Source organism: Bactrocera neohumeralis, chromosome 3 (genome assembly GCF_024586455.1).
Source record: "Bactrocera neohumeralis isolate Rockhampton chromosome 3, APGP_CSIRO_Bneo_wtdbg2-racon-allhic-juicebox.fasta_v2, whole genome shotgun sequence".
Taxonomy (NCBI): domain Eukaryota; kingdom Metazoa; phylum Arthropoda; class Insecta; order Diptera; family Tephritidae; genus Bactrocera; species Bactrocera neohumeralis.
In genome coordinates, this window is record NC_065920.1 from 72,819,859 (window position 1) to 72,840,624 (window position 20,766).

The window sequence follows — 20,766 nt, forward strand, 5'->3', positions numbered from 1 at the left end:
ACCATTTGAAAAAAGCTGGCTACAAAAAGAAGCTCGATGTTTGAGTACCACATGAATTGTCTGTGAAAATTTAATGGACCGAATTCATATCAGCGATTCTTTGCTGAAACGAAATGAAATCGAACCATTTCTGAAGCGAATGGAAACAGGAGACGAAAGGTGTATCAAATACGACAATAATGTGCGGGAAAGATCATGGCCCAAGCGTGGTGAAGCTCAACAAATGGTCGCAAAGCCGGGATTGACGCCTTGAAAGGTTATGCTGAGTGTTTGGTGGGATTGAAAAGGAATCATTCACTATGAGCTGTTCCAGCCTGGTCAAACGATTCACTCTACATTTGGCTGTCAACAACTGATGAGATTGAAGCAAGCAATCGAAAAAAAGGGCCAGAACTGATCAACGGAAAGGGCTTCGTCTTCCATCAACAACGATAGACTACACACATCTTTGATGTCTAGGCAAAAACTGGTAGAGCTTGGCTGTGAAGTTCTAATTCATCCACCATATAGCCCTGACATTGCACCATCGGACTACCATTTGTTTCGGTCAATGCAGAACTCCCTTAATGGAGTGGAGTTGGCTTCAAGAAAAGCCTGTGAATATTGCTTGTCGCAGTTTTTCGCCGAGAAACCAGAAAAGTCTTACATTGATGGAATTATGTCTCTAGCGAAAAGATGACAAAAAGAGGTCGAACAAAATGATACATATTTGGTTTAGTAAAGGTCATTATAAATAAAAAAAAATAAGTTGAGGTTTTCTTATAAATACGAAAAGACTTTTTAGACTACCCTATATTTCAATGCTTCCTCACACTTCTCAGTTAACGCATTCCTCTCCAAGTTGTGACTGTTGGAAATCTGTTTCCTGCAGGGCACACGGGCTAACAAATTTATGGGTTCATGCACATTTCAACACACCAAAAAAATATTTATACTTCTACCTTTTTCAATAAATCCACAACACATATATCTCCGCGCCAGCCAGGGCAGACAGGTCAATGGTTTATTTTATTAAGACTTTTCCGCATGCGCAGCCGCATTTAATTTGCATTGCACAAACGATAAATAAATATGAGTACACAACAAAGCGTAAAAATGAGGAGGGAACATAGCAGCAGCAGACAGCGTGGGTTACGGGCCAATGTTTGCATGTGTATGTGTATTTACGTGTTGTGGTAGGATTTATTGACGGCTGGTTGACCCAATGACAAAAAAAGTGTGTCAAGCCATGAAAGCGAGACAAATGACATAAAAACGGATTTTCTGCATAAATTTAGTCAACGCTTGGAGTGTGGGGGAGAAAGAAAAGAGAATTTAGTAGAAATTTACGGAAAATATTGAGATATGCAAAGAATATATTTAGAAGTAATATGCTGAGCTAAATTTTAATGGTCATGAAATAATAGCGCATATTCTTCGCAAACAAATTATTCTCAGAATTACAGTAATTATTCCGCTTGCTGCACATTTCATGTAATTCGATAATCTTTCTTCTTCTTAGGGTCTCTTCTGGGCTTTGGCTTGTATTTGGCTTATTTATCCTGGCATACGCATACCACACTTGAAAGACGAACCTTTGGATGGCAATACCTCCTACCCATTTCTCTACACAAATTATTTGCCAACGGAATTTTTCATCAATGGCATTATATCTTCGTTGCTGACGGTCATCAATATTATTTGCATTTTCATAACGGCAATAATTGTTTTGAAAATCAAGGAAGTTTCGGCGCCATACACGGCGAGTCCGGATTTGAAACGGTGAGTAAGCAAAAATGACGCCAGAACTGAAGAGAAGAGAATGAAGTGATGTGAGAAGTGAAAAGAGATAAAGCTGAGAATGGAGAGCACATTTCAATAAAGGAAATTTTAAATGTATCTTCTGTAAAATTAATTTAATGTTGAGAATATTTTATTTTTGAGTATAGAAAGTCTGAGAAATAGAGACCAAATAAAGACAAGGTCCCGCTGTAAGGTGAGAGAAAGATAGATGTTGAATTATATACAAAAAGTTAGAGAAGAAGAAATAGGGTGTGAAAGGAATAGACAGACTGAGGAAGAGCAAAAGAGAGAAACGAGAAATAGTAAGATAAAGAAGGGCATACAAAAAACATAGAGAAATGAGATCATGAGGGAGAAAGATATTAAGTTAGAGATAGAGTAAAAGAGAAAGAACGACAAAGGGGAACGGATATTTTGCGAGTTAGGAAAAATAAGAAAAGATGAGAAGAGAGATGGAGGCAAGCACGGAAAGATAGGGAAACAGTTAGAGGTTGTGAAAAAGGACCAAATCAACCTAATGCTTCTAAATAAGTCTTCAGAATTTACGAAATTGCTTCACTTCCCTTACAAAAAAATATAAAGTGTAGAAAATTTGCAAATCAGATAAATGAAGATTATATTCTATTCTGAGTTACCAAAAAAGAGTTTCTTTATTAATTTATTACAACAATTCCATAGTTATGTGGAGTGAAAAATTATATTAAAACTATTTCTCTGCTGGGTACCTCTCTTAAGGCTTATTCACACTTACGTACCCTTCTATTCCATGTTTATTTCTGTAAACGAGACTATCCGCATTTTATTTAAATAAATATTTATATAATCCCTGCTCGAATTTTCTTCATACTAAATAACAAATCCAAATATATAAAAGATTTTGTCACATCATTTCATAATATTCTTGCCACATATATCATTTCCCAGCACAAATATTTCTTATGTATATTTATATGGTCAACTTTTGGGCGTATGTGCCTTATTTTGACGTTTGCGTGTCAATATATTTAGTTACCTACTCTGTTATAAAATGTCATAAAAATTGGATGTTGCCTACTTTTAGGCGCACACAGATAATTAATTGTGTAAATCAAAATGTTATTAACGGAAATATTACTTTTTTTTGCGATTGTTGATGACTTGTTTCTAAAATTAGCTGTGCAAGAAATAACGACAATCTCTGCATAAAATCTGAAGCATTCAAAAGGATAGACAAAAAGTGAGACTACAGACCACATAGTAGTAAAAATTTAATTAACGTTTTGGGAAACTGGTGAATTAATTAATATACTTGCCGAATTTAACGTATTAATTCTATATTTCATTTAACAAAGTTTTTAAGTCTATATTTTAAACATTTTGAATCCATTATTTTTATCTAAAATTCAACAAATATTTTTCGCCTTTGGTGTAAAGAAAAAAAACAACATTTTATACTTTTTGAATCCATATTTCCATCTGAAAATTTAAAAAACGATTTTATTACTATTTTCCACGAATTTTATTATTACAAAAACAATATCAATAACAGTAACAATATCAATATCATTAAAAATACCAGTGCCAATACCAATACTAATACCAATACCAACTACCGATACCAATACCAATACCAATACCAATACGAATACCAATACCAACACCAATACCAATACCAAAACCAAAATAACTGTACCAGTACCAGTACCAATACCAGTACCAGTACCAACACCAACACCAATACCAACATCAATACCGATACCAATACTAATACCAATACCAACTACCGATACCAATACCAATACCAATACCAATACGAATATACCAATACCAATATCATTTCCAATACCAACTACCGATACCAAAACCAATACCAATACCAATACCAATACCAATACACACCAAATCAATGTCAGTACTAATACCACAACCAACATCAATATCATTACCAATACCAATACCAATACTAATACCAATACTAACACCAACACCAACACCAACAGCAACACCATTACCAATAATAATACCAATACCAATATCAATATAAATAGAAATACAAATATCGTTTTTTGGTAGGTGGTACATAGCACGCACTTTTTATTTTTGCCATGTTTCCTTCTCACAAATTTCTGGTATGCTAAAATTTTTTTGTCACCATGTAAATAATTGTAATTTCATGAAGCCATTTCAATTCCCAGTGATTTAATATTTATATTCTACTTGTATTTCATTCAAATCGTTTATCCCTTTTTGGAGCTTCATTTAGCTTTATTATTTGCAAAGCCATATAAGTGAAACCGAAATACACACAACATTCTTCGGTTCAGCGCACTGATAAAAATATAACAAGGCTTTTAATCAATATTTGTTAGAAGTAGGTAAACATAAACGCCTGAAAGTATGCTATGTATGCAGCTTGCTGGTAATAATCCGGCAACGCTTCGTTTCATAAGCTAAAAGTGATTTGAAATTTTAAACCCCAAATAAATAAAAGCAATGCGTCAAAAAATATTCCGGCACAAAATACATAAATATTAAATAAAAGAGAGAAAAATATAAATTTCTTTATATTAGCAAAAAACTCGCATTCACCAAACAGGTATGCTACACATAATCACTTTAAAGTATAAAAATTCAAACTTCAGTTATCGTTTATAGATGAGATATTTTCTCTTAAATTGCCCACTATATTCCCTAACCATATCAAACGAGAATTCACTGACACTATAATTGAAAAGAAAAGGGTGATTATATACGCATTAGCACTGATGGCTATCTACATAACTACTATTGTCCAGAGGCAATTCTTTTCCATTTACGCCCAAATGTAGGCTAATCAATCTGCGAAGACCATGTATTCTTGCAATAGCCATGTGTCTTTAAGCGTTATGCAGTCGGCAGACACCAAAAGTGGGAAAATCAGTAAAAGTAATTTCCGTTTTCCATTCAACTGGCCTCACACAATGCCTGCGGGGTTGTTCGAAAGCATTTATAACCAAACGTTGATGGTGAAAGTGAAAGTGAATGCACAGCAAAGGCTGAGATAAAATAAAAGAAGAGATAAAAAAAGATATTTTCGGTTAACGAGTGTAGAAGAGACAGCATAGCAAATGGTTGTTGTATGTTTATGTAGTCTTATAAGCATATATGCGCAAAAAATTCGGTTGTTGGTAAAGCAATAACGAAGGATTTAAGGCAAATCTCAACCGCTGACAGATAATTAATAACACAGCTGGACATAAGCGATAATTGGATGGCGCAAAAAATTGCTACGGTCACACAGACAATGAAATGCTAACACATACATATATGGTTATACATATTTATGTTTGTTTTTTTTGCATTTTGAGGATGTGATAATTATATATATATGCATTCCTGACGAAAGGAGTTCTCTCATATAAGAACACCAATACTTGTTAAAGGGCTCTTGCAAGTTTCGTTATAATTACCATTAAAATAATAATTCAAAAAAATCGTTTTATTAATCATAACTATAAGAATTAGTATTACATGTGTTAAATTACATTTTATTTATCATTACTTCCTCCGCTTTTGGTACTTGATAATCTCCTACAGTAGCCTTGATATTAAAACAGTATTAATGTCACCATAGTCATTATAATTTATGTTATTGTAGTCTCCATAACATACTTTGGTTACCATTACAATAATCATTACTCTTACGTATTTCATTATAACTGTCAAACGTTCTTTCGCCTATTTTCTATTAATTAGTATTTATATGTATTATCAATAATACTATCACTATTAGTATCAATGCAAATTACAGTACCAATGCCAATACCAACACCAATATCAATACCAATACTAGTACCAATACAAATGTCAATATCAATACAAATACCAATATCAATACTAATACCAATACCAATACAAATACCAATACCAATACCAATACCAATACCAATATCAATACCAATACCAATACCAATAACAATACCAATAACAATATCAATACCAGTACCAATACAAATGTCAATATCAAAACAAATACCAATACCAATGTAATTAGCATTGCCTATACCAAATACCAATACCAATACCAATACCAGTACCAATACCAATGACAATACAAATATCAATACCAATACCAATAACAATACCAATACCAATACCAATACCAATACCAATACCAGTACCAATATTAATGTCAATGTCATATCATGTCAACAAATACCAATATCAATACCAATACGAATTCCAACACCAATGCCAATGTAATTAGCATTACCAAATACCATTACCAATACTAATAACAATACCAATTCCAATACAAATATATTTACCATAATCAAACCATCACCGCTGCCATTACCACCAGCACATTTACTATTCAAAAAATTATTTCTGCTTTTTTCGTGCAATTTAACTTTTTCTTTTACTTAACTTTTCGCATCAAACCAACCTAAATCTTGATTGTAAGCCAATCTTTATTGCCATCAAACTATATCCCATTTACATGTGTACAGACATACATACATATGTATATGCCAGACGTGTGTGTGACACACTTGCACCGTTTCACTATTACCAAGTGTTCAGTTATCTTGATTACTTTCAAATGGCCATAGGCGTTGAAATTTAAAGCATTGTAACATTTCCAATACTGTCATATGCACACTTTCTCTTCTTCTCCGCTTTCTTTTCACAGCTCTCTCAAAAATGCTTTACGCAATTTATTCGTATTTTTTGCGCTTGTTTATTTTCTGGCCTTCAAGCGGGTGGTAGAGCGGAAATGGTAAAGTATTTGTGCTTTTTTCCTTTCGTCTGCATATGTGTTTGTCATGCCCTTTGGTCACGCATACATATGTATATATGTGCGTTGGGTAAATATCCTCTACTCATCGCTCAGTCATTCCATTTCGTATGGTATTTTTGCTCGTACTTTCTTTAACTGACTTTGATGAACTGACTAACTGCGTGTCTGACGTGTCTAAGTGGTCTTTGTCGACAATGAATTGCATAAGTATGAGCTTAGGCGGTGCGAGCATGAAAAAGTGTAGAGCATTTGTATCCGCAGGCGCCGCTTAACTAATGTAGCATATGCGTAAGTATTTATACTTATGTATGGACATACGTATACGTACGTACGTATAAGCGTTGTCTATTTAAGCTAAAGAATTTCATTTAAGTAAATTTTATATCTTCTGTGAAATGACTTTAATGCCGGAAATTTTTATGTTTTGGTAAGGCTTCGCGTAATTCAACTTAACGTGACGTATTTAACCTTAACTTTACATAACGTAACGTAACTTAAAAAATCAAACGTGACGTAACTTAGCTTTACATACATATATTAACATAAAATAACGTAACGTCGTAACGTAACTTATCTTACCGTAACATAACGTAACTTAACTTAACGTCAAGCAACGTATCTGACTTTAATTTAGCTTAACGTATCTTAACGGAACATAACATAACCTCGTAACGTAACTTAGCTTAACGTAACATAACGTAACTTAATAATAAAAATGACTTAACATAGTATATCACAAAATAATTTAGTATAATTTAAATATCATAACATAAACACCTTATTTGAACCTCATCTCAAAAAACTAATCCACCTCTACAACATATTTTACTTATAATATTACATACATATGTACATATATATTACCTCTTTGACTTGACTGCCCATTTAATTTTAATGTAATGTCTAATTAAGTAAATGCGTAATTAAGGCGATTAAGACATGGGTTGACAGACAGATTTTATTGAAACACTATGTCACATGTCTCATTTGAAGACCACAATAAAACGGTAACTTCAAAGTGATAAACAAATAAATAAGTACAAATTAATTTCGATGTAATGCTTTGAAGTGTGCGGCCAATTAGAGGGATTACTTGGCATATAATAACAAATAGGTTTGGTGATTATAGAGAGCGAAACAAAGCGATTATTTCAAAGTAATCATAAGAGTAATGATTAGTTAGGTAAAGATGTAATGATTATTTTGTTTTATATGGAATAATCATTACGTTGATAAAGCAGTAAAAGAAAGCAATAACATACAATTTTTTTTTGGGTAATCGTTAGTGTAATGATTATAGTTACTCTCACAAGCTAATTAGATAGTGATACTTATCACCTTGCTATACATATTTTATTTTTTAAGCTGATGGCTTAACCGCTAGTGCTATATATATAAATTGTAATTATATTATTCTTTGTATAAATTAATAATAATAATAATAATAACATATTTTATTTGACGTGTAATCATATTTGTAATGATTAGTTTGTTAATAAGTAATTATAGCGGTAATAATAATTTAGTTAGTAAAGCAGGTTAGGCAGTAAAAAAGTGGTGTGCGATAATGTAAAGTTCGTTTTGATGTGTAATCTTATAAGTAATGATTATTTGGTCAATATGTAATTATAGGGGTAATGGTAGTTAAATTATTCAGTTATTTAAAAAACTGATTAGATATTAAAACCAACCGATAATACACGAACAATATATAATAAATAATGATTACTTAGTTAATTTGTAATTAAAGGTGTAATCTTTATTTTGTTATGTATGTATATACATAGTTACTATTCGAAGCTGATTAGAAAGCGATACTTATCTCCTTGAATACATATTTAATTTGACGTGTAATCATGTTTGTAATGATTAGTTTGTTAATACGTAATTAAAGTGGTAATGGTTAATAGGTTAGGTACTTGAATTAACATATTAAGCAGTAAAATAAAGCAGTATGCGGTAATGTATAAAATTTGTTTATGTGTAATCAAATAAGTAATGATTATTTAGTCAATTTGTAATTACAGAGGTAATGATTATTCAGCTATTTTTAAAAAATAATTAGTTATTGAAACCAAGCGATAAAAAAATTTGTCATTTGAGATATAAGCATATGAGTAATGATTACTTAGATAACTTGTAATTAAAGAGGTAATGATTATTTAGTTAAATATGTACGCAATTACTTTATGAGCTATTTAGACAGTTAAACTAAGCAAATTAAAACATAATTTGACTTGTAATCAAAAACCTATTATTACTTCGATAATCTGTAATTGTGGAGGTAATGACGTTTTTGTATATAATTTTATACATACATATATAACTACTTGTAAAACAACAAAGCATTAAAAACCAGATATAAATTGCTATGTAATTAAATAAGTTATGATTAATGTATACCCACAATTACTCGTAAAAGTGTATAGCCTCGCCTAATAATATTGCCTCTTTTCTTCCTAATAAGCGATACAAATTTCGAAAACAAATAAATAAAAACCGGATTTCAAATATGATTTTCCAATCTACGCTTGCCCAAACAAAGCGTCTCAAGGATATTGCGCGCAAAGTGAATTATTATGAAATAAAATCAAATACAAATTTTCGGCGCACGTACGCGGCCAACAGTGTCTTCTGTCGTGCATATGTATGTATGTTTGTGTATGCGCATAGACCAATTCCAGCGTCTGTATTCAATTATATTTTTATTTCCTTTCAATACTTTATTGCGTAATTTTCGTGCTTCGAACGCAATGCAGCGGCAATGGCCATATTTCAATTTTATTGCTTAATAAAGCGATAACAGTCCATTTATCACACCTGCCATATCGCTCGGCAAAGGCATTGGCAAAAGAAATCGTAGGCACTAAGGCGAACCTTTGCGCTGGCGTTTTGGTTTTTCGGCAACACACATACTCACACACATACAAACAGGAAGTTGTTGCAAAAACGGAAATGACAAACAAAAGATAATTTAAAATCGATTACCCAGCCGAAAAATATCGATTTCCTCAAAAAATTGGTGCCTCGCGCAAAAAGAAAAGAAATTTAAAAATATGATATACCAAAGAGGAAGAATTTAACTGCAAAGAGCAATAACTTTTGCCAAATTTTATTTTTCACTCTCTCGTGTGTTTCCGACGGCAATTTGCCACTTTGTGCTCGCCTCATAGGCGTGTTAGCTGTGATAGTGTTGTCGTGCAAAATTTTGCTGCGTACGAACGAACGAGCGTTGCCACCTAAAATGACACATCAGCAACGCCTTGAATGGGTTGCGCAAACTTCTCAAGTTCAATAACTCAAATTGGCATGCTTCCATACATTCACACAAAAACATACTTCACATACGTATGTATGTGCACCATGTACGTATATACACAGCGCATCCTTTTGTAGATATGTTTGGCTGTCTTTGCAATGATTTTCTGCCTTAAAATTAATTTCTCAGTCCACAAGCTGCTCTTAAATTTTTTCGCCTCTTCATTTTGCTAACTTTATTCTTTCCTGATTTTCTGTGCTGTGTGTCATTGCTTACACACACTGCTGCCAAGGCCAATGGCCATGCAGTGACGTCAGTACTGTGTTGACATTATTATTGCGTAAATGTAATTGAGAAGCATTAAATGAAGAACCTATTAGGAGAATGAAAGTTTTCTCACAATATTAGTGCAATTAATTTAGATTATCCGATAGTGGGATAATTGCGAAATTGATACGCTTGAAGAGGAAACTCTAAAAGTAGGGCATGCCTAGTAAGCAAATGAAAGTTGAAAAATAGAAAAGACTTAAGTTTTAATAAAAAAATTAGAACGTTTTGTATGAATTTATAGTATTGAAAGTACACAAAATTTTAAATACATGTAAATAATCTGTGAATATATGTATAGTATGTACATACTATATGCAATAAGTGAAACATCGTAGTTGAAAAATTTAAGAGTGCAACACAACTTAGCAATACAGGACAGTATACAACAAGAACGTTAAATAATGTATCATAATGTAATGTAGCCATAGCTTAACGTAATATAACATAACGCAACGTAACTCAACATAACATAACATAAACATAATATAGCATAACATAACCTAACATAAACATAACATAACATAACATAATATAACATAACATAACATAACATAACATAACATAACATAATATAACATAACATAACATAACATAACATAACACAACATAACATAACATAACATAAACATAACTTTGGTCGATAGATGGAATATAAAATCAACCGAAAGTTCGAAAATATTTATATTAGGTAAATACATGTATGGGACCTTTTACCCGATTTTAACCAATTTCGGCACAAGGTCTTGCTGTTATCACAAAAATATTCTTCCCAAATTTCAATACTAGAACTCACAGATGGACAATGGAGGTTGGTAAAAAATCAGCTCATGCACTGGTGTTCATATATTTGGTGTCTGGGTCCTTAAAAACTTATAGTCCAAATTCGATTACTTTAGGGCATACCAGCTTGAGGGTACTATTCATGCAAAGTTCTTATTTTTAGAAAGTGAAAAAATCAAATGGAAACTAAAGTTGTGTTGCTTCGGATGAAGGCGTGTTTGTCATCCGATTTCGTCCAATCATGATAGAAATGTTTTGATAAACTCACATACCAAATTTATGTGAAATAAGTCAAATAGTGCCCAAGATATAGGATTTTACCTAAAAGTGGGCAGTGCCACGCCTATTGTTCTATAAAGCGTTTTGGTTGCGAAATTTGTAGATTGTGGCGCATTGCTTCAGTGAGTTATCGCAGTTTTAGTAATTTTATAGGGAGTGGACAAATTTTTAGCTCACAGGTATCTCTCGTTACGGTGATCCCCTGTAAGAAATTAAATCCTTTTCTCTTACTTTATTACTTGGGCATGGAACTTTATATGTTTTCGCTTAACGGCATTTTGCGGGCGTGCCAATGTACTGATTCCGGCAAACTCCTTAGGAGCCAAGGAAATCGTGTATGAAATTTCAACAAGATTCTTAATTTTTACTTTTTCGCTTGCTCGCACGGTGAAACGGACGGACGAATCGAAATTTTAAATATATTTTGGGACTATGTCACGGGTTTAAAACAAAATCTCGTTTTGCAGATAATAATTTCGAATGAAATTTATGGTTAAGTGTCATTTTTAAAGATGTACATAAATGTTTCCATATATTGAACGAACATATCGTCACCTAAAATGCAAAACAGTGTATCATCAAACAAATCTAAAAAGAGTTTTTTATTGCTTAGGATTCACTACACGATATTACATATCTGTAGCATAAAATTTTCAGCTTCCGCTGCCAGATATAACCAATACATAACCAATTTATAACCAACACGTAACCATTTTATAACCAATATATAACCACTTTATAACCAATATGTAACCATTTTATAACCAATATATAACCAATTTATAACCAAGTTTTGTTTTAATATTTCTGGTTTCTATTATATCGTTTATTCTTCGCCTGTAAAATTATGAAAAGTGATGCTCAATTTGTTTTTTCCAAAAATGTTAAGCTATCACCGTTAAACTGAATTCTATACTCAAATACACATGTGCCTTTAAATTTTCAATTTAATCAAATACAAACCTGCGCTTACCTGATAACCACACACCCGCATTCACACACATACATACATATATATAAATATCACATCTCATATCATTTACAATTGTCCTACTCCTGTCACGCTCAGTCCAGATATTTCACACACATGCTGCCACCTTATTTATACCTAATATGCTTAGTGCTAATAAAATGGTTTTGTACCGCACACAGGCACACAAATAAATACACATTTCATATGTGAACCATGTGTATGTCTACTAACAGTTTTCCGCTAAAAAATTTCCAGAGAAAAGTAGAAAACTATCGCTTTCAATGAGCATTGTCTGCGTAAAGAGCTTTTTGCAGTAGAAAAATAAAAAGAAAAGATGAGCAAGGTAAAATGGAAATGCTATAATAGCAGGAGTAATACTATTTACCTCCGTTTCTGCTTTTATTTGACGCATTTCACTCTCCACTTAACCTTCGTCACACACACAGCACAGCAGTGTTAACATAATATTTTCTCACCTTCATTCAATTACGAAATATACTTTTCATATGCTGTAGGTGAAAACCATATATGTATAATATATGTATATGTATAAATATATTTCATATATAAATTTATGAAACTAGGTATATGTAAGCATATCTATACACATAGAAATATATATGTATATGTACAATTATGTTATACTCCCAGTTATAGATACAGATATTCATATACATATGTATGTATATATATATGATTTCACTTCTGCTTATTACTTATTTCAATTTCTTAGCATCTCTTTCATAAATTCATTTTCGTTGCAATATCTTTACTTATTTTTGTTCTTTCTTTTTTCATTTTTTCACTTTCTAGTTTCTGGGAGACCGATTTGCGCACGGTGCGAAAAACGAATCGTTCGACAATACGCCGCGGCAAGGGTGGCTATGGTGGCGGCGGTGACGCTGGTGGTGCCTTTGGCGAGTTGGGATTACCGTAAGTGTTGAAAATATAACTGTAAATGTGGAAGTGTTTATACGCACGCATATATGAGTGTATATGTGTTATGCTTAGTCGAACTTACAAGTGTTTATGTGCATTTATTTATTGTCACGTATACGCAGCGTACGCCAAATTTAGTGGCCCGCATGCGGCTACTATGAAACGAGTATATTTTATGGTTGCTGTGTGTGCTACAAAAAAATAGCTATAATAACCAAAAATAATAATAATAACAACAGTAAACATTTTTGTAGCTTTAGTCGCATATTTTTATTAGCTGCATTTTTTTAACGGGTGGAGGACAGTATTCAGTATGAGCTGTGCTAGTATTCTGCTATAATTTTGAGTGGAGAGAGTTTCTAGGACAAAAATTTTAAAGTGTACACAGGGTGTAGCTTATAACGAGTAACTATGGATTGGCTGCTGAAGTCTTTATGGAAGCTTCGCTAAGACAAATTAATGATTATTCGAAGGAAGAAATCTGATGAACGCATTTAATATTAAAATATCGATTTTTTAATAGATGACACAGAGTTATATAGTAGTAAAAACAAGAAAAAGTTACTACCTGAGCTGCAAAGAAGCTTTTTAACCCTTCAAAGTTGCATTTAGTTAGAATAAAAGAGTATGGAAAACCCTTTTTCTTGATTTTTGTCAGTTAGTTTGTATGGCAGCTACATATATGCTACATATATTGACCCGAACTGCACAATTTCTTTCTATATTATATCACTGTCTGAGACAATATATTCCTTACCAGATTTCTTGAAAATATCTCGTCAAAACAAAAAGTTTTCCATACAAGCACTTGACTCCGATCACTCAGTTTATTTGAAAGCTATATGGTACAGCGATCCAATCAGAACAATTTCTTCGGAGATTACATGACTGCCTGAGAAAATGACATATGCCAAATTTCTTGGAGAAATTTTGTCAAATAAAAAAGTTTTCCATACAAGCAACTGACTCCAGTCATTCAGTTTGTATGACAGGTATATGCTATAGTGGCCCGATCTAAATAATTTTTTCGCATATTATAGCTATGCTTAAGGCATCAATATATGACAAGTTTTGTTCAAAGATATTTTCAAATAAAAAAGTTTTCCATACAAGGACTTGATTTGAATAGATAAGTTTGTATGGCAGCTATATGTTATAGTGATGGCTTACCGGTGATTCGCACATATAAGCTGCATTTTGGAAGGAAAATAACGTGTGCGAAATTTCACATCGATATCTTAATAACTGAAGGACTATACTGTATATAAATCAACCCAATGTTCGATGAACGGACATGGTCAAATCGAATCAAATCAATATCCTGATCATTATAAGCATACCTTATAGCATTTCCAACGTTTTCTTCTGGTTGTGAGAAATATCTTGACAAGCCTCATCTAACCGACACAGGTTCTAAAAAGTCTCCACAGCCCACATAATGGGTAGTTCATATTCTACTACCTACAACCCTATGCCTAGGATTCTTCTTTGATGGAGTGATGTGTAGAAGTTCACGCAAGTGAGGAAGGTTCTCTGATCGCCATTCACTTGGGAGTGGCCAGAAACGATTTTTTTACACATGGCTCAAGCTGCTCACGACTTCCGGTCTTTGACCAAGTATCCTCTGGGTAACCTAAGAACATCCGTTTGAATGCGAGCTAAAGTGAAAAGGCGAAACATCCCCTACATAGGGTTGTGCGCTGGGTTTGGGACCCGCCACGTAAAAAACACTACCAATGGAAAATTACCAACAGCCTCGGAAGATGTCTAGGATTACAGCTTGCATAACAAGCCAAGTAGTACTATTTTACCAACAAAAGCTGCATTAGTTAGCAAAATTTGAATTCATTTCGCTTTCACTGCTTCACTTTTTAACATTCTTCACCAATTTTTCGAAAATGAAGTGAGTGAAAACGATTTTCACCATAAATATAATGCTTTATAGATTCCGACTGGTATCAATGAATGTTAGAGATGAAAGGGAAGGGCGCTAAAAATACTTAAATATGCTAAAAAATGCTAAAAAAATCATTTGAAAAACTTTATAATATATAATTAGACCACTAAAACAAGCCATGTTAAAACTTATGAACCCTCTCCCTACCACCCAACGTAACAATGATATAGAAAGTTACGTATAAATAAATCAGAACAATAACAAAAACGCAAATCGCAACAACAGCGAAGGGTAATATTGAAGAAAAAAACACAAAAAACATCAACCAACAACAACAAATTGCAGATTACACAACAAAAGCGCAGAAACTAACCGGTTAGTTGGTTAGTTGGCTACAACAGCCAATGCCAGCAATTGTTTTCGGCACAATTAATACGAATGCTGCTGCATGAGTTTTGCCAAATAGTCATGCTATAACTTTTTGCGCAATTCACTGATTTTTTACAATTTAAAAAACAGCGTATTATTTAGCAGAGCACGCTAAGCGCAATGGTAATGAGACTGCAGCCCTGACTCAAACCGAAAATGAAACCCAAAATGAAAACGAAAATGCAACCACAAAACTTGCAAATGAGCATGAAAAAGCGTAATCAAAATAAAATTCGACTAGGGTGCAAGAAATAATAGGCAAAATCATAGCGAAAGTGGTAGATAAATTAAAATGAATTTTAATTACGTATACGCCATGGCGCATGGCTCAATACAACTTAAACCGGTAGAGCGGCATAAGAATGAGCGAAGTTTAAGCAAATATTTTAAAAGTAGCGGAAAAGCTAACGCCGGGCGCAACTCATGAAAATGTATATGCATGCAGCGGCATGCCACTGCAACTTGCCACAAGCAGACAACTGCACATATACTATAGACTGCTGAGCCAGCCGTAAGGCGTAGTACAGCAGCGCCTCGGATGAGGCAAAAACTGCCAACGCACAAAAAAGCTGGCATTGAGACGTGAATTTTTGCATGCATATTAAAGCGGATAGACTTCTTGCTATGCGCTTTGTGCGTTCGCCCATTCATACGAAGCGCTTTTGTTCCACTTTGCGCATTTTATTATTATGATTTTTATTCCTGCTTCGCTTCGTTTTTTTGGCTGCTGCTATTATTGCTGTTTCTTAATTTTTATTTTCTTTTTTTATTTTCTATTTTTTTCTCGCTTCTTCACCACTATCCACCGACAGCGGCTACAAGGGTCTGGATGAGCCACGCAGTCGTGAATTGGACACCGTGCTGGAGCAGGCATTGAAGGAGGCCGAGGACGATGCCACGTTCAAGAAGGTCAAGCGCATGAGTTACTCCAGCAACGCGGCGGGCGGTGAGGTAAGCAAATTTACGCGCGCGCACATTCATTCCAGCAAAATATTCATTATAAGCATATTGCTTTTATTTCGCTCTCTCATTTTCTCATTCCCATTCCGTAACGTCATTTTCTACAATTTTTATTATTGTAATTTTTTGTTTGCTAATCTCCGCGGCGCGCAAAAAAAATGAGAAATGTGCATGAATGCCGCACACGTTGCGTAGTGAGTGAGTGTACGTCGTGAATAAAATTAAAAGTGTGCATTACGAGCGCGCCCTGCTTGGTGTTGGCGCATTTATGTGTTTAAAGATTAACCACTTGATGGAGATAATAGCGTCAGTGTCAGCGTCACTGCCAACTGCCAACTGCTCCCGCGTGGGTGCGTGCTCTTGTGCCATAGCGCTGGCAGCGCGTTGGTTAGTCATTTGTTGGGCGTTTAGTGGTTTTCTGCACTTGTTCCTGCGGTTCTATTCAAATTTCTCCGGCTTATTTATGCAACGTTATGTAAGTGCTTGAAGTTAGCAAGCGAAAAGTTTTTATTTTAAGGTCATGAAACTTATTTTGAATTTTAAATAAAATGCATTGTTGAATGAAAGTGATGTGGAAGGAAAGTGTGAGTGGAAGGATTAAAGAAAAGTATGCTTGAAAAATAAAATGCAAAAAATTTCAATAATATTTTCAGAAATAGTTTAAATAGATAATACGTTAGGTTGGACTCTAGTGAAGCTATAATACCTTTCACAGATGTATTTCTTTTAATATAAAAGATTGATATGAAGAAGAATAAGTATACAAAATCTTTAATTTGATTGTGAACGGTCAGTTTGTAAGGAAGCTGTATACTAACTACTGTAGTCTTATCTGAATCATTCTATCAGATATTGTTTATTTTTCTTGGCCAATAATGTGTGCCAAACTTTGTGAAGATATATTTTCAAATGAAAAAGTGTTCCATGCAAAAATTAAATTTTTAGCTGTCAGCTATACGCTATAGTGGTCCAATATCGATGATTCCGACAAATATAACATGGCTTATCTCGGGAGAAAAATAAATATTTTTCATAGACTCACCTATGGCTCCTTCCAAGTGTTTCAAGCTTCGTGGTAAACTTAATTTACCCAATTAGGGCACAATTAACAAATAGTATGTGGCCATGTTCTTTTAGAAGTCAAATATCTTATATTGAATTTAAATGCAAGCATACTTTTAAGGTAAAGACACTAACATGGGAGCATATCTTTGCTAAATGCGTCGCCAGACTACAGTGGCTGAAATTCGATCTAAAGAGAGTTAAATTGGTAAGCGGTTAAGGCTAAGGTTCCGCTAAAAAGCTGAAATTCTCGCTGAAAATTTAGAAAATGAAGCATATCTTTCGAATTAAATTGTTAAATTGAGAGCACGTCTTTGCTGGACACTTAGGTATATACTATGTCAAATAGAGAGGACTTTTCCATAACCAACGCTTATTAAGTCATAGATATATTCATTTACTAGCTTTTCGAAACCTCCCATCTTTCTATAGAAATTGAAGTATACTTTTAGGTTTAAATTATGAAATTAGGTGCATGTCTTTGCTATACTAAGTCAAATACAGAAAAATTTTCCATAATCAACACTTATGTTACCTTTCGAAACCCACTAGTGAAATACCGAAATTGAAGTATATTTTTAGAATGAAGTTATGAACTTTATGAATCTTTACTGGACGCTTATGTAGACTATTTAGGCTTAATTGTGTACTGAAGTACGTAAACTTGGAGAACTTCTAGTAAAAATAGTAGGAGTATACATTTTTAATTTATAGTTTAGTTTCATCAGTTTTTTATTATGTACCCCAAGAGACGTTTGGATGGAACCATGTCCAACAACATAAACAAAGATTGAAATATATTTGTCTATCACCATTTTTCTACCGAAAATTGCTATAAAAATTAAACTAAAGTACTTAAGGCTAATTACACAATGTATTATGGGACTTTCTAAAGTTCAACAAGCAGAAAAAGTACTAAAAGAGCACATGTGGTAAGTCTTAATTAGTATAAAAAACCTTATCTTAAATATATTATGTAATGGGTTGTCAAAAAAGTCTTGCGGAATTTTTTTTAATTTTTTTTTTTTATTGAAATTGAAATGAATTTTTGATGACTCATGCCCAGCTCTTTACCGATGCTACGGCTGCTACCATGCCGGTCTCTTTCGACCAATTCAGCGATTTTATCGCAATTTTCGACAACAGTCCTTCCGGAGCGGAGCGCATCTTCGACCACCTCTACACCAGAACGAAAACGTTGAAACCATCGTTGTGCGGTTGAAATGGAAACTGTATCGGGTCCATAAACTGCACAAATTTTATTGGCAGCTTGATATGCATTTTTGCTTTTACCGTAGTAGTATTTTAAAATATGCCGTATTTTCTATTTATTTTTCTCCATGTTTGCGATGCTATAACTCACGAACGACTTAAAATAAACGAGAGTCAATCAAACTCGTATTAGCGCGTGAAATGAGCTTTCCAAAAAGGTATAGCATGACCCGATGCGACGAATAAAACTAGAACTACGCGCTTTCCGCCCCAACTAGCGAAAATACCGCAAGACTTTTTTGACAACCTAATATCATGTCACAAATAAAATCTCCTGATGTTATAATAATTTGGGTTGAAGTTTTCTTCTAAAATATAAAATATAATTTGACTGAATAAAATATTAAATATTTCGTTATCAGGCACAAAAAACATTCATTACATTATATAGAAACCACTACATGAAGCCTCGTGTCTGATTTCAGTTTAAATATTACCTGAATAAGTCTAAATTGTAAAACCCAAATATTATATTTCTAAGAAAAATTGCATCGTTTCTAAGATCCAATTCGAATTTTCTTAGCCGAAATGATATTTAGATAAATCGTGTGAGAATTCACATTGAGAGGAGAAGTGATGAATGAAATAGTAAGCAAAACTTGAGAATGCCTAAAGGTATACCTCCAAAGTAGTAATTATGAATTAAGTGGTGGTCAGTCATAAATAGAACTAAGTTAGAGGTAATCGGCGACCGGCAACATAAGAAAAAAATAAATGTCATCAGATCAAATTTGACCCGGACTGGCCTTTTTGAAAGACGCGCACAAACCGAAAATTTTTCCTAGATTGATACAACCTTTTTTATGTTCATGTGGCAATTGATCTCCATATATGCAAAAGTGTTTATTTGACATCTGTTTGCTTGCAACGGGAAACGTTTCTCTGGTGATTTTTACCAGCGAAACAAATTGTACAACGATTTTGGTTGAAATTACGTGTTTAAAATGGAATCAAAAATAGGGAATCGTTGAAAATCTTGCAGAAGTGTTTTGAGGAGTCCTCTTTTATCACAAAAATAAGTGCTTCTGTGGTGGAAAGCTTTCAGTGCTGCTCATGAAGTCACCGCAAACTTGCCTCGTAATAGTCATCCTTTCACCTTTATTAATGACAAAAACATCGAAAAAATTTAAGAAACTGTTCTAGAACATTGTTGTATTGTCATCAGAGATTTAGCGGAGGATCCTAATATTTCTTATGTACCAACTCAACACATTTTGGTTAATGTTTTGGTTAATATTTGGTTTATTATTTTGGTTAATATTGTGATTAATATTTTGTTCAATGTTTTGCTTAATGTTTTCGTTAATGTTTTGGTTCATATTTTGGTTAACATTTTCCCTAACATTTTCGTTAACATTTTGGTTAACATTTTCCTTAACATTTTCAGTTAATGCTTTAGGTATGAAACATGTCTACACTAGACTCGTATAGAAAGACATGAATCTTTTGCAAAAACAATGTCGAGCAGTGGTTATAAAACAGATGCGTGACAACGTCGCTGAGGACCCTACATTAATCAAACGCTTCATTGCTGATGACAAATGAATTATGAATGTGAAGACTAAATGCCTAACAATCTAGCGAACAGCGCACCAAAATTGATCTGAAACCCAATAAAACTATTATTGGCTGAAGGCACTGAAAGCCAACCTAGCTGAAGCTTAAAACAAGTGTGCAGAAACAAGATTGACATGCTTGTGTAGGCTCAAGAGTCTATTTTGAAGGCGATAATAAAGTCTTTATTAAAACACGAAAAAATTCAGTGTTTTATCAATCCGGGCCAAATTTGATTGGATGATAGCGGCAAAATTAAAGTAAATAAATGTACCTCAATCTTCAAATCTGGCTTTCAGAACACGCTTTTTGAAACATTTCTTCTGACACAATTGTTTTCACATCCGAAGCACGGCCATAAATGTATGCAAGGTCACAGAAAAGTAACGAAAATTTTTCTGCGAAATTTTTTTCTGCGATTTCCACTTTTGCCCACACAAATTCACGAGATTTATTGTGCAATTCGCAACAAATCACCGAAAGAGCAATTA

At 33.5% G+C, this 20,766-nt stretch overlaps 2 protein-coding genes across 2 annotated transcripts in view; one reads left to right on the forward strand and one right to left on the reverse strand.

The window, feature by feature from the left end:
- Positions 1-20,766, reverse strand: part of LOC126752165 (uncharacterized) — a 565,185-nt gene that overhangs the window by 289,957 nt on the left and 254,462 nt on the right. The window lies entirely within an intron of this gene.
- Positions 1-20,766, forward strand: part of LOC126752170 (uncharacterized) — a 122,968-nt gene that overhangs the window by 91,241 nt on the left and 10,961 nt on the right. Inside the window, exons 10-12 of the mRNA XM_050462776.1 lie at positions 1,502-1,761; positions 12,976-13,095; positions 16,240-16,378. Coding sequence (XP_050318733.1) covers positions 1,502-1,761; positions 12,976-13,095; positions 16,240-16,378 — 519 coding nt within the window. The remainder of the gene's footprint in view (positions 1-1,501; positions 1,762-12,975; positions 13,096-16,239; positions 16,379-20,766) is intronic.